Here is a 23,169-nt window from a genome sequence, read left to right on the forward strand (position 1 = left end):
CAGAAGTGAAGGAGAAAAGAGATTGTAGTTAAGACGAGACATTGACAAGTGAATAAGGGAAATTTGTAATGGTTGTCATTATACCTCCATAGTTTATTGATTATAATAAGAATGGCAGACATTTCTTTTTTTTGCATTGCAAGCTTTTTTTAAATGTTGTGTATACATATGCAAATGAAGCATTCTTATATCCTAATACTTTATATTATGTGGCCTTTACTACTATGTACTTCCATCAAAAAGTAAATTCATATACTGCTAATTATAATAACCTAATATAAATGCTAATGATCATGAATAAACTGGAAAAAAAACCCGAGATGAAGGAGGTTGTGGTTTTTATGTTTTTGTAGAAAATAAGGATTTCTTTAATATTTTAATCCTTTATTTTTTCATATGTAAAGATATTTGTGTGTTGCTATACATCCTGTGTGTATTAAGCAATGTGTATGCATTTTGGACCTGCAAAGGCACATAACTAACCTGCTCTGTGCTGGACTTTAGACCAGCTTTCAGTTGGTCAGTGGCATGGTCTATTTCAGTTCCTCAAAATAGCAACGCATCAACAATGCGCCTTAACACACCTACTTTTTAGACCGCAACACCCATTTAAACATTTAAAAAGCTATTTAAACAACGTGGCGCAAATTGTGAAAATGACAGTTGCGCTGGTCTGAAAATAGCAACAAATTGCGCCAAACTTGTCTTGCGCCTTATTGCGCTGAGTGTATGATAGGGTGTATGAAAACAGGTTGTATTGTAACGGAAATCTTTGTCAAATTGATTAAGTGCAAGAAAAGAAACACTTAAAGGAGTACTTTGGATGTTTACTTGACTATGAAAACTATGAAAAGCCTAAAATATTTTTTTCCTGCATTTTCTTGAAAAACATTTCCTCATGAAATGTTTTGAACTTTACTGTAAGATCATCAAAACTAGGTTTTGTTTGTGCTTACCAATGTCTCCTAAAATCTACTTATGTTAATCATGTAAAAATCAGTAGCATGTCAGTGTCATTTAGTTAAACCGGAGACTTTCGCTCAGAGCTCCAAATGTTCTTGATTCTCCGTCCGTTCTTCCCCCTCCCTTCCCGTCTCTCTCAGAAACACTCTTGCTTCTTGGGAAGAAAGAACAAAGCCAGTGAGGTGAAAAAAGATAAGACAGCAAGGGATATGCTCAGGGTTATTTGGGAAAGCTTGTTCAGAGATTATCTTTTCAATGAAAAGGACTTCATTTCATTATTTGAATTGAGTTCAGCTATTCCCTAAATAATTATGCCATTTAATACAGCATACTGCCAACCCCTGGATGAGTTTTTAACACAAAAACTATTATGAGAGAGCACTTAAACAATTATGAAAGAGCAGCGCGTACGGGGAATAGTCTTTCTGCAGGCTTACACCATTTCGCAACTAGAGCTGGGGGAAAATCAATTCATCTATGGATCTTGTTTCTGAATTCAGAGTGTGTTTTTTAAATCATGGCGTTATGAAAGGAAATATTCACTTCATCACTGTATAGTTTTGTTTGCTAATTAAAACCTGATTTAAATATAAGTCATACGATTATAATTAAATATTAGCCAAACGTTTAAAGGGTTAGTTCATCCAAAAATGAAAATAATGTTATTAATTACCTGCCATTTATGTCATTTAAAAGTCCTTCGTTTATATTCAGAACTCAAATGAAGATATTTTAGAGCTCACTCACCCTCTATAGACTGCAATGGTCACAAGAGGTTCACAGTCCTGAAAAATACCAATAATAAAAAAAAAAATCCTCAAAACAGACTACATTCCTTCTGTGCCTTCTATTGGATTATTGTCAAGCTACGGGAATACTTCTGCATAGTTTCTGCTACATTCATTCTTCCATGGCGGGGCGCCACGCCAAAATTCATCCCGCCACGGCTACGTTACAGCTTCTCATTCAAAACATTTAATTTTTTTAATAGCGGGTGATAATCGCACCAAAACGCATTAAAAGGTAAGTGAATTATAACAGCGCGAACTTTTCTGTTACCGTAGTAGTGCTCTGCGTCATTTATTTAACCCTTTAAGGTTACTTGCTGACTGACTGACTGACTGACAGGTGCGTGATGCGTGAGACCCAGCAAACACGACGTATAGCTGTTTCACTTTACTTCAGGACGCATTAATATCGCTCTGTAGGTCTATTGGACACATTCATAAATATTCCTAGCAAATCTAATAAATGCTGGAGACTCGTTACATAAACGCACTAAATTGCACTTCACCTGCGTTTATTTGAGAGCGCATAAGAAGATCTGCATGCTCTTTAAGCGGCTTATATTTTAGGGGGCGTTCAAGATGTTTTGTGCATGAGCAGAAGAAATTGGCGCGCAAGCAAAGAGATTCGCTTGGTGTAGGCTATTACATAAATGTAATCTCGACTTCTAAGACTGCGCTCACGACATTTGTCATTGAAATAACGCCACAGGTAGTTGGCAGATCTGTGTAAAAAAAAAAAAGGCCTGCCGCCACAGCTGGAAAAAATCCTAGAGGAAACACTGCTTCTGTTTGTGCATAAAGCAAAAATAGTGACTTTATTCTACAGTTTCTTTTCCTCAGTGTCAGTATAGGGCACGCATTCATAAGAGCATATTTCCATAGCTTGATAATATTCAGCTTAAACGGCTGAAGGGATGTGTTATGTTTTGAGGATGTTTTTCTGTATTATTTTGGTCTATGGAGGATGAGGGAGCTCTCAGATTTTCATCTAAAATATTTAAATTTGAGGGTTTATTTTAACAACGTAACGGCAAAGAGTTTTTAGGTGAACCTACCCATTAATTAAATTAATCCATTAAGTGTGCTTTCACACTAGCACTTTTGGTCTGCACCCGGGTTCTTTTGACATCAGAGTTCGGTACGTTTAGCTAGTGTGAACGCTGTCTTCTGAACTCGCATCTATGAACTGTACCCGAGTCTGCCTGAAAGAGGTGGTCTGAGGTACAATTCACGTAAACTCTGGTCCTGTTCACTTCTGGTATGAATGCAATTGTACCAAATAACAGAGGTTAACTGACAACAGTACAACAAACTATCATTTTTATATCGTTCATTCAGCAAAGGCAATTGTAACTTTATAAAAAAATGTTTGAACATTCTGAACTAAAAATCCTGAAAATGCTTATCATGGTTTCCACAAAACATTATTGTTTTCAGTATTGATAATAAGAAAATTTGAAACTTGCATGAAAGCTCCTGAGCTCTTGCACATCATTTTAGTTTTATATGCACTTTTATGTCTACTCTCTATATTTTGATCATTGTTGTTCCTACTGAATGTAAATGCTCACTGAGGATGTTAAAGAGAACTTCAAGATATTAAATTGAAATACAAAGGTCTATTGAAAATTTTATCAAAAAGAGATCAGCACTGCATTAAAAATTAACAGTAGCTGCAACTGTAAGATAAACCAAGCTTCCCTGTCACAGATCATAGATACCTGAATTTGTTCATAACGCTATTATAATAAAATATACAGTTTTAGCTTTTATATTGTTATTATTAAATAAAAACTCAAGTAGGCGACGGAGTGGTGCAGTAGGTAGTGCTGTCCCCTCACAGCAAGAAGGACGCTGGTTCAAGCCTTGGCTGGGTCAGTTGGCGTTTCTGTGTGGAGTTTGCATGTTCTCCCTGTCTTCGCGTGGGTTTCCTCCGGGTTCTCCGGTTTCCCCCACATTGCAAAGACATGTGGTACAGGTGAATTGGGTAGGCTAAATTGTCCATAGTGTATGAGTGTGAATGGAGGTTTCCCACAGATGGGTTGTAGCTGGAAGGGCATCCGCTGCGTAAAACATTTACTGGATAAGTTGGCGGTTGATTCCGCTGTGGCGACCGCGGGTTAATAAAGGGACTAAGCCGAAAAGAAAATGAATGAATGAATGAAAAACTCAAGTAAGGGTACAGTGGCTGAAGTGGCAAGAAGGTTGCTGGTTCAAGTCCTAAGTTTGCGTGGGTTTTCTCTTGGTGCTCCGGTTTCCCCCATAATCCAAAGACATGCGGTATAAGTGAATTGAATAAGCTAAATTGGCCGTAGTGAGAGTGTATGGGTGTTTCCCAGTGTTGGGTTGCAGCTGGAAGAGCATCCGCAGTGTAAAACATATGCTGGATAAGTTGACGGTTTATTCCTCTGTGGTGACCCCAGATAAATAAAGGGACAAAGCCGAAGGAAAATGAATAAATGAACTAAAGGAAGCTCTTCCATATCAGTTTTTGTGCATCAGTTTGCAGTGCCCATCACATTTAACATTCCCAAAACTCAGTTCCCTTTTAACGTTAAACAGTAATGGTTACATGTTTTCAGGTTGACTGAGATTGTGTCAGGTCAAATGCAGAATTCTACAGGAAAAAGCTAATTTCTTAGCTGAGAAATGTACTGTCTCCGTTGATCATTTAATGGGTCACTGGTATTCATAAAGTCCTGTGTGTCTGTGTGTGTCATGAGCATTTCAGCATTGCAAGACTCTCATAATTGCTGTCTGTTTTACTTGCTTTCATTCTCCCCTTGTGTTCTACTTATCCTTTTTGCTCTCTCTTCTTCCGTCTCTCTTTCTCCATCTCCGTATAGTTGCGAAAACGCATCTGAATTAATGAAAGTGGTTTGATTTATTTCAAACGTGGCTCTTGAATAAGTGGCTCATTATCATGGTAAAGAGAATTGGTGACAGCTTGCAGTAAGACTCACTTATCTCCTCTCTCTTTTCCTCTTTCTCTCGTTCTCCTTATTGTTTCTGTCACTCTCCCCTCTGCCTTTGATCCGCTCGTTTGCAACGGTTTTTTCACCAATCCCTCCCCTGTTCTTTTCTTCCCCATTCCCTTTATCGGCACTTTTCCCCTATTTTATATCTGTTTTGTCTGAATATTTCCTTGCACTGATTTCCTCTGGCTTTCATCTCCTCCCTCTGTCGTCTCATCTCTCTCTTTTCCTTTTTTTGTTTCCTCAGGTGGAATGAAAGAGCAGGATTTGATGTGTATAAAGCTGCATGGTGTGAATCGAATAGGGCTAAAGAAGATTATAGACTTCATTTACACCGCCAAACTCTCTCTCAACATGGAGAATCTTCAGGACACCCTTGAGGCTGCTAGCTTTCTCCAGATCCTGCCTGTCCTTGACTTCTGCAAAGTCTTTCTCATTTCTGGGGTAGGACACAGTTTCAAATGAGAGCACTTTAACTCTAGGATGTGTTTTGCAGCACTAACGCAAAGTTCGTCCTCTGTCTTAGGTGTCTTTGGACAACTGTGTGGAGGTGGGACGCATCGCCAATACTTACAACCTCACTGAAGTGGACAAATACGTCAACAACTTCATCCTGAAGAATTTTCCCTCCCTGCTCGGGACTGGCGAGTTTGTCAAACTTCCGTTCGAGCGTCTAGCATTTGTTCTCTCCTCTAACAGTCTAAAACACTGCAGCGAATTGGACCTGTTTAAATCAGCGTGCCGCTGGTTACGCTATGAAGAAGGCCGCATGGAATACGCCGCCAAGCTAATGCGCAATATTCGATTTCCTCTGATGAGTCCGACGGAACTTATAAACCACGTACAGACTGTCGATTTCATGCGTACGGATAATACTTGTGTTAATCTTTTATTAGAAGCCAGCAACTACCAGATGATGCCATACATGCAGCCGGTGATGCAGTCGGAACGGACTGCGATCCGTTCGGACAATACCCATTTAGTGACGCTAGGGGGCGTGCTACGGCAACAGCTGGTTGTTAGCAAAGAGCTGCGACTTTTTGACGAGAAAGCACATGAATGGAAAGCACTGGCACCCATGGATGCCCCGCGCTACCAGCATGGCATCGCAGTGATCGGGAACTTTTTGTATGTGGTCGGTGGACAGAGTAACTATGACACGAAAGGTAAAACAGCAGTGGATACCGTGTTTCGCTATGACCCCAGGTATAACAAGTGGATTCAGGTGGCATGTCTAAATGAGAAGAGGACCTTCTTTCATCTGAGTGCTCTCAAAGGATATCTATACGCTGTGGGCGGGAGGAACGCCGCAGGAGAACTGGGTGAGTCAGGAAGGGATTTTAGTGGCACAGCAGGGAACAGATTTCTAAGAGACATGCTGTGCTTCAATTGCTGACATGTTTTGTAAATATAACATTAAAGGGGAGGTTCACCCAAAATTAAGCCCTCATTTACTCACCCTGGTGTTGTTTTAACACCATATTCCCTTCTTTATGTTTTAAAACAACAAAAGGAGAAATTTTAACATCCAATTTGAGCTTGCTTGTGATTATTGAATAGGAACCAGTGCTAATCTTTATTAGTAAAGATGCAAAAGTATCAAAGAATGGTCCCATACAAAAATGTCATATGTTTCAAATGTTTGGGGACAGTATAGAAGTAAGCTTGTTTTTGTGATTGTTTTAGAACTTTCTATTCATTTGCCTATGGCTAAATGACTAGGAATAATAAATGGCAGTAAACGATCAAACAACTTGCTCTACAAACAGTTGTGTTTATGCCAATACAAAAATGTAAATAATACAATAAGAAAATTCTACTTTGCAGCATCACACACCATAACAAGCTGTTACTTACCACTGAAAATCAAGTGCATGAAACCGGAAGTCTCCCAATATGAACCAATAAGATTCCAATGGCTGTACCTGATTGTGCGTAAATAATAAAGTCGATATGATGGGATACGGTAAAAACAAACCAAAATTTTAATGTGCCATTTGACATAAAATTCTGACCCCGACCATTAGTCTTTGAGACACTTAAATACTAAAAAACGTATTAAAGTCTTGTTGTTATTTACTGCCATTATATGGATGAATGAGCAGTAATTTTTATTTCCTATAGGTCATATAACATTAAAAGGTCATATGACCAGGGTGAGTAAATGACTTATGGGGAATCTTTGCATTTAAGTTGAGTACTAACTGTATGTGGATACCCCTGCCTCAAATTTTACATTTGTTTTAACATGCTAACAAATGTCTTGGTATTTTGTAGATTATAGAAAGATTTGATTTAGTCCTGAAGATCCTGCAAGTTGGTTTGTTAGCAGTGCTGCCCCCTATAGGGTGTTTTTAATAGTGTCAGTGGCTCTCAGCTAGGTAAACTGAAAAAAACTGTTGCCTGCAAAACTGTTGCAAACAATTCATATTTGTTGAATTTAAACAAACAAATAAAATTTTAGTAAAGTTCAACTTAATTTGTTTGTTTAAATTCAACCCAAATAAATTGTTTACAGTCACTTACCTTTAAAAAATGTAAATCTAAGGAATCATCTTTGAATAATTTGTTTTCAGTGTAGGCTGTGAAACGTGGATGGGTTGCTTGACTTTCCCTCCCATAGATTTGGGCTCTAAAATATGCAGGGTTAAAAAATGCAACACAGACAAAATTCAATACTTGTTAATATGCCATCAGGTAGAACATGTTTTGCATTGACCCATTATGTTTTAGTCTTGTGAATTGAATACTGAGAGCATAACGCTAAAATGGGAAGTTGCAGTGTAGCATAAGTAATGGCAGATCATATATTGAGACATCCATCTGAAGTGGATTTTTGAAAAAGACTTGCTTTGTATTTGGTTTTGTTGGCTGGTTGTTGATTACATAGAGGCAGATCTGAATGTTTCAGGAGTCTGGCAAATGTCACAGAAAGATTATGACATTTTGATGAAAAATGACAAATTGAATTTTAAAAAGAAAAGGAAACATGTGCATGGATGAACTGTTCACAATCTAATCAAAAAGATACATTTATGAAGTGGCTGGGGTGAATTTCCATGTCATGGCGACAATAATTTAGCATGAACAGTTGGTTAATCAGGACTCCTTAAAGAGAGTGTTCACCTAAGAATGAAAATGAACCTTTATGAGTTTGTTTTTCTTCTGTTGAATGCTGAAGAAGCTATTTTGAAGAAAGCTGAACTACTGTAACCATTGCCATCCATAGTAGAATAAACAAATACTATGGAAATCAAAGGTGACTTGTTCTCCAAAATGTCTTCTTTTGTGTTTAACAAAGGTTATTAAGTCAAACAGGTTTGGAAAAAGTAAATGGTGTGTAAATGATGAATTTCCATTTTTGGGTGAACTGTCCTTTTAATCTAATAGGAGGAATTGATGGCATGCAGTACTTTAAAGCAGAAAGGTTTTGCTTTCTTGAAACAATTCCTATTCCCATAAATCTGCAAAAAATAATAAAAATTAGGGCTACATAAACATTGTTTCAGCATTGACATCACAATGTGTGCATCTGCAATGGTCACATCGCAGATATAGAATGTTTAGTCTGTATTATAGTTTATCGGGCACCAGAGTTCAGGACACGTCATTGGAAAGTTCATTAATAATAGAGTGAAAGTTCATTCAAATGTACACATGTTTTAAGGTCTGTGTCTGTGTAAGCACTTCAGGCTATTCAGGCACAAGAATTATAACATTTGTAGTGTTTAACATAAATTAATTGAATTGAATTATTCATGTAATGAAGACTATACAGTTTTATTTTACAGATAATGGGATTCTTTATTTTCTAAACTTGAATATCGAATCTCCAGAAAAACATAAAGCACGATTTATTTTATGTGTATTTTTTTCTCTATTGCATTTACTGATGATTGTAATAATTTTATTAAATTTTATGGATTTCACTCCTACTCTGCATCCTATCAATTAAACTTTGTAAATTCTTTCTAAATAGAGATATTCAAGTCTAGGCATGGGCCAGTATTAGATTCTGATGATATGATTACCTTGGATAAAAATATCACAGTTTTACAGGTTCACACTGTTGTGATTACTTACTTTTAAAATGCCTGGTAAAAAAACAACAACTTTTTACCCCTTTGAACACAATATATTTTATTTTAAGAAACATTTGAAATATTTTGGCTTTTTTTATTTTAAACATGTCAGGTTAAACAATTTAAATAAATCACTGCTATCTTCATTTGTTTTAAAAACACAGATTTCATTACAACTTGATGAACTTAATGAAATGGTCAGAAAAACAAATTACATACACCTTAGGAACGGTATAACAGAAATTGTTTGCAGTTATAAAACCTTGATTTTCCCAAACCATGGTTTACCTTGAAACCTGTTATCGTCCCATACCTATTCAAGTCATCTGGTGAAATTAAATTCATATTTCAATTATTAGTTTATATCTCAGAAAACAAAATATGTCAGTGTTTTTCAATTTCGTGCAGCCATACTAAAAAATGTTGTGTTATACATGCTAGGCCAGTAGGTGGCAGTGTCAATTTGGATTGTTGTTTTGGTTGTGAAGTACTTGAGCATGCCTAAAATAGGTCTGTCATGATTATAAAAATCTGGCTATTAATTGTCTAAGAAATAATTATGATTATGAAATAATTGTCTGATTCGGTGCATTGACGATTAAATGTCTGTTTTGGGGTCATACCGAAACCTAATATATGACCAAATATGAACATATACTGTATGGAAAATTATAGTTAATATATTTGATCATATATTTGCATATTTGTAATTTTGATGATTCAAAACGAATATATTTTTACCATATCTGTAAAATCCAAACATGAAATATAAATATAAATATTTACATTATTTGCCATGAATAGAGTGGATGAACTATGACGTCAATTTGTATGCAAAAACCCGGAAGCGAGTTAGCATTTTAGCAGTTCCGGTTCCCTCATCCCAAAGTCAAAGGGTTTTTTCAATGGGATTTCAGTTAAATCATAAATAAGGTTTGTGGCTAACACAAACTCAAGATACTTTCACGTTTTATTCTACGACATAAAACACAGCAGTTACATCACACTCTTGATTTATTAAATCGGTTACGCTTCTTTAAAAAAAACGGTTGCTATCAAGTTGCTAAACTGGACTACAGGCGGTGTCGGAGACATTATACGTCATCGAGCTGAACTGGGCTGGAGCGCAGCCCGCTTGTGTTGGGCATTTGCATTTGTCTGTTATTTAAGTATTTTCATGAATAGTATTTTATAGTTTGTAGTGTTTTTCTAATTGGGAATTCATATTGTGTGTAGATAATTCCTTCACTTGTAAAGACAGATTAATTTGTTGATCCTTTATTTTAATGAAACGATTTTATGAAGATACAGCTCACCAGTGCAGTCTATCTCTTCCCTGCTCTCAGTAATGCAAACGTGTGAATAAATGTGTAAAAATACAAGCATATTAACTGTCATTTTAACATGATCAAGGGATTTTTTTTGTCAGTTTTTTCTTCATCTGAACACGTTTAACTGCAATATTTACACTCCTCCTTAAAATTTATAGCAGACATGACTATGGGCTGCTTTTCGCTGTACTTTGTGACATAAAAAGAATGTTAAATGTTGTTCTCGATCCATCATGGAACTTGCAGGCATTTGATAGGTTTGTCCCTCGCGCCTCATTTCTGTCGTCTATTACTAAGGTAAGCAGGCTGTGCACACGCAAGTTAGACACTTATTTAAATATGTCTTATGATAATACTATGTAGGCACATTTATACATACAGTTTTAAAACTTTTAAAACAATCATAAAGCAAAACGGATGTATTTCCCACGTAAAAACGATCCAAAAGGCACGTAGGTCTATGTGTTTTTGTGTATTTATTTGTTTATAATATATAACGTGGATTATAATATAATAAAACAGAGAGATTAACTCTTTGTCATGGGCCATATTTCTAATAATGAGCTTGAAAAGTTGTCTGTAGCAGGGTGGTGGTGACGTCACAGGCGAGCGCCCCGAGGGCAGTGTAGTCCGTTTTTAGCCTAATGTTAGCTTTTCAATTCTTACGTTTGCAGTTAAGATCCAAAAGTGCTAAAAGTTGTATTTTCGTGTGAGGATTATGCGGCTGGACAAAACGTGTACGTGTAATGAACTGTGTTTGAACACAGAGCTTATTATTTGCAATCTTTAAAAAGTCTATGGGAAAATCCTATGGGGATTTTATCGAGGGAAGCAGTTTTGCTATGCTAGCAGCCGATTAGCCTACAAGGTGACGTCATAGTTCCTCCACTTGAATAGATTTCTTTATGGCTTTCTCATGCTTTTTAGTCATTAAAGTATGTATTTATTCTGTAAGTGTTAGGGCCAGGGCACACCAAACTGATGAAAACCAACTGTGTTGTCAGCTCGTGTCTGGTCCCGTTGGACCAAAAAGTTGTGCGTGAACACACCAAACAAGTGGACTAATACTAGAACGCGCTCTCTGCTCCTGCTTAAAGGCCATGTCTTTCCACACCTGCAGGGGGGAGTAGTCTGTTTTCACATTCCACAAAGGGAAACGAGAAGATAAAATGTGCAAAGACAAAACACAAACAAGCGGACCAACACTTTCCTATGGCCGACCATCGGCTTGGTGTGTCCCGGCCTTTAGAAACAAAATCAAAACAAACTGGCCTAAAACAAAGGCCACATGTAACAAGCACACGACAGAAAAAAAATGTTTGGAACAGGGCTGCACAATATATTGTTTTGGCATCAATATCGCAACGTGTGTGTCCGCAATAGTCACATCGTCGGATATGCAATGTTAAGTTGGGATTGTAGTCAACCAACAATTGAGTATACATGATATTTGTGGAGTCATTGTAACGTAAAACCATAACAGAGTGAAACTTTGCATGTGCTTTAAAGGCATTTCAAGAAAGTGTAAAGCATTCAGGCACAATAACGTAAAACCTTTGCAACTTTATTTAAGAAAAAAAATTACTGATTTATTAATGAAGACTATACAGTGTTATTTTACATTACTAAATTTCTGAATCCTGTTTGACTCTCAAAAAAACCATAAAGAATTGTTTATTTATGTTTTTCTTTGCTCTATTGTAATAATTCTTGCAATTTTATTTTTAAACATGATTCACACCCTTACAAAATCAACCCAACCAATCTAAATGAAAGATTTTTTACAAATAGAGCTATTCAAGCCCTCTGTTGAAATTGTTTTAATGTCGCAATATATATGGCAGCAAAACAAAATATCACAATGTCAGATTTTTCCAATATTGCGCAGCCCTAGTTAGGAAGATTTGCTACCGAAAAAGATCTACTTTAGCTATTCATTGCTACTTTCTCAACAATAATGACAAATAAGGTGAATATAGTCTGAACACATAATACCCATGCATTTGCTCATGTTTTCAAAAAAACGTGCTTTATAGTTCTTATAAGATTTTATCACTTTCTAAAACATGCGATTTAAAACTATTTTTTGCTAAACTGAATATAAATAAGTGCCCAAAACATCGTTTTTTAGTTACTTTTTTATTTTAAATGGTTTTTGCCGTTGTAACTAAAGTCTGTTTGTTTTTGTCATTTGATATTTATTTGTTTATTGCAATTATTTACACTTGAATGCAAATGCTTTTCCATAAGTGATATCGCATCTTTTTTTTAACCTCTAATTGTTCAGGCACGTCAATATATGATACTCATTACAAATGAAATTAGATCACTCTACAGAAGTCAGGGTGGAAAATGGCAGATGAGTGAGGAATCATTAGTGATGCGCATGGATGGAGTAACCGTGAAACTCAAAAACGAATTGCCATTTGGAGCAAAAAGAGCTTTCAGCAGAGAATAGTAACAGTAGATAGGATTTATGTCAGTTTGCTGGAGACATATTCATGCAGCCCCTCTCGGTGGCTTTAAAAAAAAAAAGTCTCCTGCCTTTGGCATGGTTTGCTTCATAGTTATTATTTTAGCAGCTATGCTTGTATGAACGGATCACGCAAAGGTGGAGCTTAACCGTAGATGAAGGCTCTCACAGGGCAAATGACCCACTGGAACATGGGTAATTAAAATGCTCCACATAGCAAAAGCAGAACAGCAGGACATGCTTGTGTCCACACACAAAATGACCTTCCCGTCATCATTTCGCTTAACTATATGCACAAACACACAACCTTCCTTTATCACAGACCACACAAGGCCAATGATGGCTGTCACATTACTAAGCTTTGATAACACGCACTCGGACACGCTCAGTTTCACAGCGAGAGGGAGGAAAGCACAAAATCATAATTGCATGCCTCTGTATATAATTTACATACAGTCGCTTAGGCCTTTCTCATGTTTATCAGACAACACTCGAGCCCCTAGCATTCAGTCGCCCAATTTTCTAAAGCAACCACCAGCTTGACGGTCAAGTGGAATTTATTGCTTTGAGTTTAATTTAATCTTTTTACCCCGTACTGTTTGAGAAGTCTGCCCGCTGTCTCATATCACGAGTAATATTCAGTGTGTGACTGGCTCGCAAACTGAAAATGCTAATATCCAGCAACCGGCTGTCTTCATATTTGACTCACCCATCGGTCCATATTTATGAAAACGCATGACCTTATTTTTTAAAAATGTTGTCTGTGTGGGCTCATGAATATTTGGATATTGAGTGTGAATGCTTGCTGTGTGACTGATATTTCTGATCATAGATCATAGGACAGACTCTCAGTGGTGCTTTTTCTCTCATTCATTATATAACGGGTTTTTTAAGCTCAGAGAGTTGTAATTTTGGTTGCGTATCTGTCAGAACAGACAGAGGCTCTTCTGTAGTTGATCAGCACTGGCAAACGGGCTGTCTGTGTTTATTAGTAGGGATGGGAATCTTTTGGTACCTCTTAACTCCCGTTGTACATATGCTGAGATTTGATTCCAATTTTCTGTTTAGTTTTTTGGAGCTGTGGTAAAAAAAAAATTGAATGAGAAATCAATTCTGCATCATTGCATGATATTTTCAGAATTCAAATTCTTTCTTCAATGAATTCTGAGATCAGTTTTTTTACCAACAGATGGTGCTGAATGCTTCACTAACAGCTGTAAAATGCTTACATCCAATTCCTTACTAATACCTCTTGAATCTAAAATAATTATTATTAAAGTTAGGAAAGGTTTAAACAAGTGTTTATAGTATTCATCTCAAGAGGTAAAAACCAACTTACATGACTCTCCAAGTGATTTTTCTTGCATTTGAGTATATGGTTAAAAACTAGCCTAGAGTAGGGATAACGATTATAGATTTTGGTTGTACGATTTTATTCTGAGGAATAATCATAGTTTCATGGTTATCACGATTGTTATGCATTCATTAACTTCAAGTGCTGCTCAGTACCCAAATAATACAGCACAAAATTATTATAAAAACAAAAAATAGTCCATTTCTCTTTGGACTTAAAAGTAAGTGGGAAAAAGTTTTGGGCATTTAAACATAATAATTTTAGTTAATAAAATTTTTAGTAAATAGCCTCAGCTATAGTTAATCCAGTGTGTGTGCGCGTGTATAAGCCTCGGTGTACAAGCTTGGAACTTCAAACTAGCGTACTTTTGGCTTAACTTTTACTTGCAGCAGTTTTGTTTCGTGCAGAAACGCAGTGTTGAGAAGCCTTTACGAATAATTAACCGTAACAAATTAAAGCACGATTAATAGTGAAATCAGTTAATCGTTGCATCTGTAACCTAGAGCGCCACGTGTGGTTTAAAAACTAAGCTCAGAATCGATTTAAGAGAGAATAGAGATGCATTTTGAAAATCTTAGAATCAATTTCTCAAATTATTTTTTTTATATTTTACTTTGCATCAAAACCTGAAATTTATTTTTAGTAGTTATTTAGTAGTAATTTTAGTAGTTATCATAGGACAAATCGTATTGCAGTCATAATGACAACGTTTGTAATTTTGAAATTAAGCAAGACAACCGTAAGACAAAACTGGTAAAAAGTACTTTGTTTAAAAAACAAACTGTTACAAAGAGGAATAATAATAAAATAAAATGTCAAATGTATTCATTTTATCGGTATGCACCAATTCACTGGCCAAAAAAACTGAATCGGGTGATTTTTATTTCGGCAACTGGTCAGTTTTTGGTTTCAGTTTGGCCGATCTCTGTCCGGATTCGCATACAAACTGCACTGCAGCAACTTTATATAAAGGAAATGTTAACAGAGATCAGAGAACAGATGCAGCCAGAGAGAGACATGCAGATCCTGATAGGCTTTTACAGTCTGAGCATAGGCAAAAGTAGCGCTACATAGAAATGAGCGAAAATGCATGGAAAAAATGAGATGCAGTCATTTTAACAAACTTTAACCTTAACCTTCATTTCTTTCATTATTCTGTGATTCCTTAATACCTTTAACATGAAGTGCTGTATGGATCATATAGCTCACATTTTATGTAAACACTTTATCAACTGTCAAGAGACATCAATAATGTAGCATTTAAACCAAAACTTCAAAACTGCTGCCTTCTGAGTCAACTTTATTGTGTACAGTTACATCCCCGCTGGACAAACAGAATCAGATGCAGTCTGAACAGAAAGTGAATTAGAGCTAGGCAATATTCTACAAGTCTTTAATCAGGATAGAAGTCGTCTCATGTCCTGATAATGATTATCACAATATAGTACCATTTCTGTAGATATAATAATGGTTTATATGAAGACCACATGTAAAGTTTCTTACTATTTAATACTATTAAATATACTTACTATTTAATACTATTACTATTTAATATATAATATATTATACTATATAAATATACTATTTAATATATACTATTTTCTTAATATTTACTCAAAAATGTTCTCATTTATATCTGACTATATTAATTATGATATGATATTTCTCACTTTATTTAGAACTTCAGGGAACATGTTTGATTAAAAATGAAGAAATATAAAATAAATATTAATCAAATACAAAACCGTTTTCAACAACAAATGATTACAGATCTTACATAAAAATAAACAATATCGCAAAATAAAATGCAAAATCTAAACAATGCACTTTCAAGATTGCAACTTTCTCCCGTTACTGTTATTCATGTTTCTGCTTGCATCCCTCTAAGCGCATATAATATTGCACTCATTTAAATGATGAAAAAGTATTACTGTAAACAATACATTTTGAGACACCACAAAACAAACAACTTTGTCTCTACGTGTATGTATCGTCATATTGCACAGCCCTAAACTGAATTGGGTTACGATTTCACCATCTCCAGTCTACTTGAGATAAAGAGCCCTAGATATTAATAATGCATCATCTGCCTATATCAGATCTCCTCTGTGTGATCTGATATGTGCGGACAGATACTTTTATAAAAGTTAAGAAAAGCAGGTCTTCTGATTTTCAGAGATTAGATAAGTGAGCCGCCTTCTCTGAATATTAAACAAGGTGAAGTAGAGGTGTCTGTGTGCAGGAGGGACTTTATTGCTTCATATTGCATAAACGCCTCAGTTATAGCTAGTAATGGTTTATATCTGTGGACAATAATCAGTGAAGCATAGGGTTTTTTGTGTGTGTGTGTGTGTGTGTGTGTGTGTGTGTGCTAGTAATGCTTAAGTAGTGTAGAAAAACTCCTGTTTTGCTCTCTTATTCTAATCACACAAAATCAGCTATTTTTCAAGACCTTCTTTCCATCACTAACCCTGTTTTTCCCCTTTCTTGTCTTTCTCCAGCAACGGTAGAGTGTTATAACCCCAGAACAAATGAATGGACGTATGTGGCCAAAATGAGCGAGCCGCATTATGGACACGCAGGCACTGTTTACGGAGGATACATGTACATTTCAGGTACCTGTCATTCACCTGTGTGTTTGCTATCTGTGTGTGTTACACTACCATTTAAATGTTTAAGGTCACTAAGATTATTTATGATTAGTCTCTTAAAGGTGCAGTGTGTAAGTTTGACACCCAGTGGTTGAACTTGGTATTGCACACCTGGTTCAAAACAAATGTAAGCACAGGTTGCCAGATTGACGACACCAACAGCAGTGTGCCTGACTGTCGAACCTAAAAGCTGATTTAAATTGTGTTGTAAATTAAATCAATAGCATGCTATAGAAGCAACATATTCCTTATGAAAGGGAGCTGAAGTTTCTATTTTAGAAACGGCTTGCAGCTGAACAACAGAAAACTGACAATGATCACCTCAGGTACACCTCATGTGCTTTATTCAGTGTTAAATGGTAATAATGTGAGTTTGAATGCTGTTTTACTAGACATTTATTGCCATACTACTAAACGTAGCAGCAGATAGTTCACCTCAAATCTTAAAAATAAAATAAACCATTTGAAATTGAACTTTAGAACTGTGACTCAGTGCAAACCAACACATATCAGTGATTCAGCGTGTACATTTAATAATGTTAAAGAGGTTTAATATGTATTATTTAGATTATAAACCTTAGCATTTTGTTGGAGTGCAGTAAGTGCACTATTCTGGCTGTATTTCAATTCCTGTCGTGTTTCATCTGGTGCAAACAGCCAGATTGCTTATCAATGCAAATCTCCTCATGTAACTTGTTGTTAGGACATGGGGTTACAATGCTCACTTATTGTTTACGTTCGTAATATTTATATTATTTGCTAATTAATAACCTCATGTGGAACTCTAAATCTACGTCCCATTTCGGAGTCTGCTACTGTCCACCGGAGGTCGCATTTCGGTCTTGGATGCACACTTTCTGACTGAATAAATACGCTGTTTTCCAACCAGGCAACTAGAGGTGATGAAATATAATTGGCTAAACTGGCATTGGGTGGGTTAAATGACCAATAACTGAATGACGGCCGTTCTGGCACGTACCGCACATTTTCAAAGCAGAATATCTGACTTGAGCATTATTTTCCAACAAGAATGTTCACATAGCACTTTTCTTAAACATCTGCAAACATATTAATGTATTTTTATGCCTTAGAAGAGTCTAAAACTTGCATACAGCACCTTTAAAATGAAATATATTTGACATAGCTGATTTTTCAGAAGTCAGCTTCAGAGTCATGTTTTTGTTTTCATTTTTAGAAATCAATCCAATAGAAACATTTCTTATCGTCAGTGTTGATAACAGTTGTGCTGCTTAATGTTCATGTAGACAATGTTAAGCTTTATTTTCTTTAAACGTTAGAAATGTCAGAACAAAATTATTTTAATGCAATTGAATACATCCTCATTGAATGAAATATTAGTTTCTTTAACAATATATTATTGACCTCCAAATCTTTTAATGGTAGTGAAGAATGTGCAGACGTGGGCAAAATTGGTGCTACCCTTTCACTGAATAAACATCAACTACAGTGGTCACTGAAATAACTTGAAACTGAAAAAAAGTAATGATTAATCAAAAATTGCTAAAAATAAACCAATAAAAAATCTCAGATATGGCTTTCGTTTTGCTGTTTAACAGAGGCATTGAAAAAGACAAACGTAATAAAACTGGCCCTGACAAAATTGAAGGACACCAACAATTTAGTCCACGTCTGTATATCAATAGAGTATACAAACCTGATCAAAAGATAAAAAGATCAAATAGAAATAATTGATGACCACCACCACAAAAAAAAAAAAAAAAAAAATCACAGCCTCTTGATTCAGTTGAGATTTGATTTATCTCCTGTTCGTATTGGGCGTTTTCATTTTATATAATCAAAAAGAATAACACAAAGCAACACACTTCACTTATAATGTGCGCATAAATGAGAAAAAGTCAAATTTAGTCACAAACACGTCCTCATTCTCCAACAGATTTTCACAAATCAGGTAGCTGGTAAGGTGTTGCTAACGGGAAGAGAAATATCTGGAGGGTGAGAATGAGATGTTCTCACCACACACGCACGCACACACTGATCCTCTAAAAGACCTGTGCTTTTTCCCGCCATCACACAAACACACTTTCAGACTGCATTGAATTAACTTTTCTGAATAGAGGAACACACACACTCATTCACTCACTGGGTGTTAACCTGCCTGGTGCCGGATTGTTTGCCTCACATGCTCACTTTACAGGATTGCAGCTCAAATCCTGCTTTATGGAGATGAGTCCTACTTTCACTGGAAATGATAAACACAGAGAGAGAGAGAGAGAGAGAGAGAGAGAGAGAGAGATGTGGTGATGATATGAATCCGAGAAGTGTGTTTATGTGTGATAATGAACATTTGAGGTATGTAGGAGGAGTGTGATCTCTCTCACACACACATACGTGTATAGCAAGCTGTGATAATGCAGCTCAAGGCTTTCTGTTTTCTGCTCCCACACACGCACATTTACTTCTCCATACATTAACGTTCATCTTTACACGTGTGTGTGAAGGAAAACTCTCATTCAACCCTCCAGCAACTTTAAAATAATGTGCTGAACTCCTCAGTATCATGTGCTTGTGCTGTGTTTGAGACTGTGTTACTGTAGGCAGGAATAGACTGTCCATGTTTCCAATTGCACTCAGGCAGCGTTATTTAGCAAGTTTGTTAGAAACCATTAAAAACTTTTTTGGATGTAGTGTTAAATTAATAACGACATGCGTTTAGATATTTATATTTTTATTTTCTCTTTCCAAACCCTAAAATCAACCGTCACAGTTGTTAACATCTACACTTCCCAAACCCTAAACCCAACCTTCATAGTTATTATAGTCTACACTTTCCCCAACCTTTACAGTTATTAATGTCTACACCTTTCCCAACCCTAAATCCAACCGTCAGTTATTATCGCCTACACCTACCACAATCCTAAACCCAACCATCATCGTTTTTAACGTCTACACCTACCCCAACCCCAACCTTCACAGTTATTAACGTCAAACACTTTCCCCAAACCTAAACCCAACCATTATAGTTATTAACATCGACACTTTCCCGAAACCTAATCCCAACCATCACAGTTATTAACGTCTACACTTTCCCCACCCCTAAAACCAACCGTCACAATTATTAACGTCTACACTTCCCAAACCCTTAACCCAACCATCATAGTTTTTAACGTCTACACCTTCCCAACCCTGAACTCAACCATCATCGTTTTTAATGTCTACAGCTTCCCCAACCTTAAACCCAACCATCACAGTTATTAAGGTGTACACATACCACAATCCTAAACCCAACCATCATAGTTATTAACGTCTACACTTTCCCCAACCTTCAGTTATTAATGTCTACACCTTCCCCAACCTTAAACCCAACCATCATCGTTATTAACGTCTACACCTACCCCAAACCTAAACCTAACCATCACAGTTATTAACGTCTACACCTACATTACTGTGCACGTACAGCCATGAGTTGTGAAGGCTTTCATGCTTGACCCACTCCCCATTGTACTGTTCTTTGCAACCACAGGGGGCAACCCCAAGTAGGCTAACTGTAATGACAAAATGGATGAATAATATATCAAATGAATAGGTTGTGAATAAATGTAAAGACAACGCATGTAAACATTTGCTGTAAATGCCATCTTGCCATCAACATCTCTTTGTGACATCTTGCATGGTTCAATTGGATCTTGATAACTGCAAGGTTACAATCTGTCTTGCAGTACACTTGGATCTGTTGCTAGCTACTAAAGTAATTAAATATGAAACTATTTGTGGTCCGTGCAATAAACCTGATTTTTAATCACAACGAATGAAAACGTATGTTATTAACTAATTATTATATTATATTATAAACGATCATAAAAATAAATATTAACTAATAATAATCTACTAATATTCTATTCTCTTAGACATTATTCACCATTTTCCGTGCTAAATATACTGTTCCGTTTATAAATGTCTGAAGTTTGACATTTATAATGTCATAGAATGTGAAAAAAACAACAACACTCATGTTTCAGTAGTTTTAGAAGCCTTAGTAAATAATTCACTTGTAATTACACAAATTATGAACCCCCTCCTTCTCTTGGTGTCGCTCTGTTCTGCCTGGAGCCTCGTGTAGTTATTCATGCACAAGTGTGTGTTGCTGGTGATGTACATGCACACATTTACATTGATTCTCACACTTCTCTCCTCCACCCACGCTCTTTCTCTGGAGTATTTTTGGAAGTGCTGATCCTTTTGTTTTTACTCTGGTGTCTGTGTCCTTTCTCTCTCTCTATCTCTCTATCTCTCTCTCTCTCTCTCTCTCTCTCTCTCTCTCTCTCTCTCTCTCTCAGTCAGTTATATAGGTCATGAAGCAGCGGAGTATTAAGCTCTGCACTCACATGAGCGATGGTTTGCATGCATGAAACCGCTTCATGCTATCTGCTGCCTCATGCTTTGTTCTGTCTCCATCTCTTTCCGGCGTGTCTTTTAGACCTTCTTCTCCTCCTTTTTTTTTTCTTTACGTTTCGCTCCAAGGAATTTAAGAGTTAGAATCAGAAGCTGTGTGTGTGTGTGTGTGTGTGTGTGTTTTGTAAGTGAATCATTCTTTTCTTTTAGTAAAGGGAGGAATGGATGGATGGATGAGTGGAGAGTTAGAGGGCAAAAACAGGAGGGATGGAAAGAGAGAGGGAGGGAGGGAGGGTCTGGTTGGCTGATGCCCAGGTGCCTGATGGGATGGTTCTCTTTATTTTCAGCCCTCCCTGTAGACATGTCCTGTTTTATTTTTCCTCTTGTCTTTTTCCTCCGCTTTCCTTTCTAGTTCGCTTTCCGTGAGCACGCAGACCTGGTTGTGTGTTTGCTTTGTGTGTTTTGGAAGATGCATTATTCAATATTAACTCTTTCCTCGGCAGACCTTGAGTGTGCGCACGATGCATTATTCATTCTTTGTTGTATATCGAATGCTTCCAGAAATGGGTGTCCATTTCTGCAGAGAAAGTGATGCAAACTCTCCGTGCGGTTTGTTGTGCAGGTGGAATCACCCACGACACCTTCCAGAAGGAGCTCATGTGTTTTGACCCGGACGCTGATAAGTGGACTCAGAAGGCACCAATGACAACGGTGCGTGGCCTGCATTGCATGTGCACGGTGGGCGATCGACTCTACGTCATCGGCGGAAACCACTTCCGGGGCACCAGCGACTATGATGATGTGCTGAGCTGCGAGTATTACAGTCCCGCTCTGGACCTGTGGACGCCAATCGCAGCCATGCTCCGAGGCCAGAGTGACGTCGGTGTGGCGGTGTTCGAAAACAAGATTTACGTTGTAGGTGGATACTCGTGGAACAATCGCTGCATGGTGGAGATCGTCCAGAAGTACGACCCTGAGAAGGACGAATGGCACAAAGTGTTTGACCTGCCTGAATCTCTGGGTGGCATCAGGGCCTGCACGCTGACAGTGTTTCCCCCAGAGGACCTTTCTCTCGCTGGGTCACCCAGCCGAGAATGTCTGCTGTCGGCTCCTTGAGAATGATGGAGGGAGAGTGAGAGAGACCGAGGAATAAAATGGACGGATTAATTGCTTGATTGATTGACAGACAGATGTGTTGTTGAATCGCACCCCAGTCTCTCTCGTTCTCTCTCTTTCTTTCTTTCTTCTCTATTTCTCTCTGTCCCCACAGGAAAAGACAATGTTTGCACTCCCCACTGATATACGTTTTACTGGTGTCTGTGGTGAAACCCCGTCCCTTCCCTCAAATGATTCCACTTCTCTTCCTCATCCCTCCTGAGAGCCGATGCTGAAGGTCCTTCCACCCACCATCGCCACCTTGATGAGAAAGAAAAATGGAAGCACTCCCAGGGTTGGGCGTAACTACATGTTAACACTGCATTTCGGGGGCTTTGTTTCGTCTCTTTTGGCAGGAATAACCTTGACTTGAACAACAAATGACTTTGCAATTCAACTTTTCTACCTGAGGTCTCCAGAGTTTTGCTATGAAGACTGTACGTTTCCCCCCCGATCCCACCTATTCTGAGGACTCCTGCCCCCTCACTGTTCTCTCCCTCCGTTATGCCTGCTCATTTTTCACCCTCTGCCCAGGTTTTTTACCCTCATTCTATTGTCTCTCTCAGGGGGTTAGTTGACCTTTGACCACAGGATGAGGAAAACAGTTTTTAAACTCAGGGGTTGACCTGCCCCCCCATCCATCCCTGCCTAACTGAAACTTCATTTCTCTACTCCTGCTGTTGTTATGAACCATTAACAGAATTGTGTTTTCTAAATTTAATAAACAAGATTTTGAGAAAAAGAAATGTCGTTGTGCTCTTTTGATTTTGCTTTTATATTCACGTGGCTTGTTATTCAAAATGCAGAATGGCCTTGAGTGCCACATTGTTTGTTTTCAAAGCTTGTTGCACACTTGTGTATTTCAACAGCCTTGCAGACCTGAATAATGCATTTTATAATTAACAACTCACTTCAACCGTAATTATAAGGGTCTGGCTTATATTGAGCTTGAGTGGACCACCTTCACAGAGGCACCAAGGCTTTCCGAAGATTTTGAGTCAGTTCAAAATATATTGTGCGACCAAA

General features: G+C 37.3%; 1 protein-coding gene across 6 annotated transcripts in view; it reads left to right on the plus strand.

Annotated features, from left to right (window-relative positions):
- Nucleotides 1-22,889, plus strand: part of klhl13 (kelch-like family member 13) — a 91,845-nt gene extending 68,956 nt beyond the window's left edge. For all 6 annotated transcript variants that reach the window (XM_056458152.1, XM_056458154.1, XM_056458153.1 and 3 more), the window contains 4 exons: nt 4,974-5,170; nt 5,253-6,048; nt 16,468-16,581; nt 21,611-22,889. In XM_056458152.1, the coding sequence (XP_056314127.1) occupies nt 4,974-5,170; nt 5,253-6,048; nt 16,468-16,581; nt 21,611-22,104 (1,601 nt within the window). In that variant the 3' untranslated portion in view covers nt 22,105-22,889. The remainder of the gene's footprint in view (nt 1-4,973; nt 5,171-5,252; nt 6,049-16,467; nt 16,582-21,610) is intronic.
- The last annotated feature ends 280 nt before the right edge of the window (nt 22,890-23,169 follow it).

Source organism: Danio aesculapii, chromosome 5 (assembly GCF_903798145.1).
Source record: "Danio aesculapii chromosome 5, fDanAes4.1, whole genome shotgun sequence".
Classification (NCBI taxonomy): domain Eukaryota; kingdom Metazoa; phylum Chordata; class Actinopteri; order Cypriniformes; family Danionidae; genus Danio; species Danio aesculapii.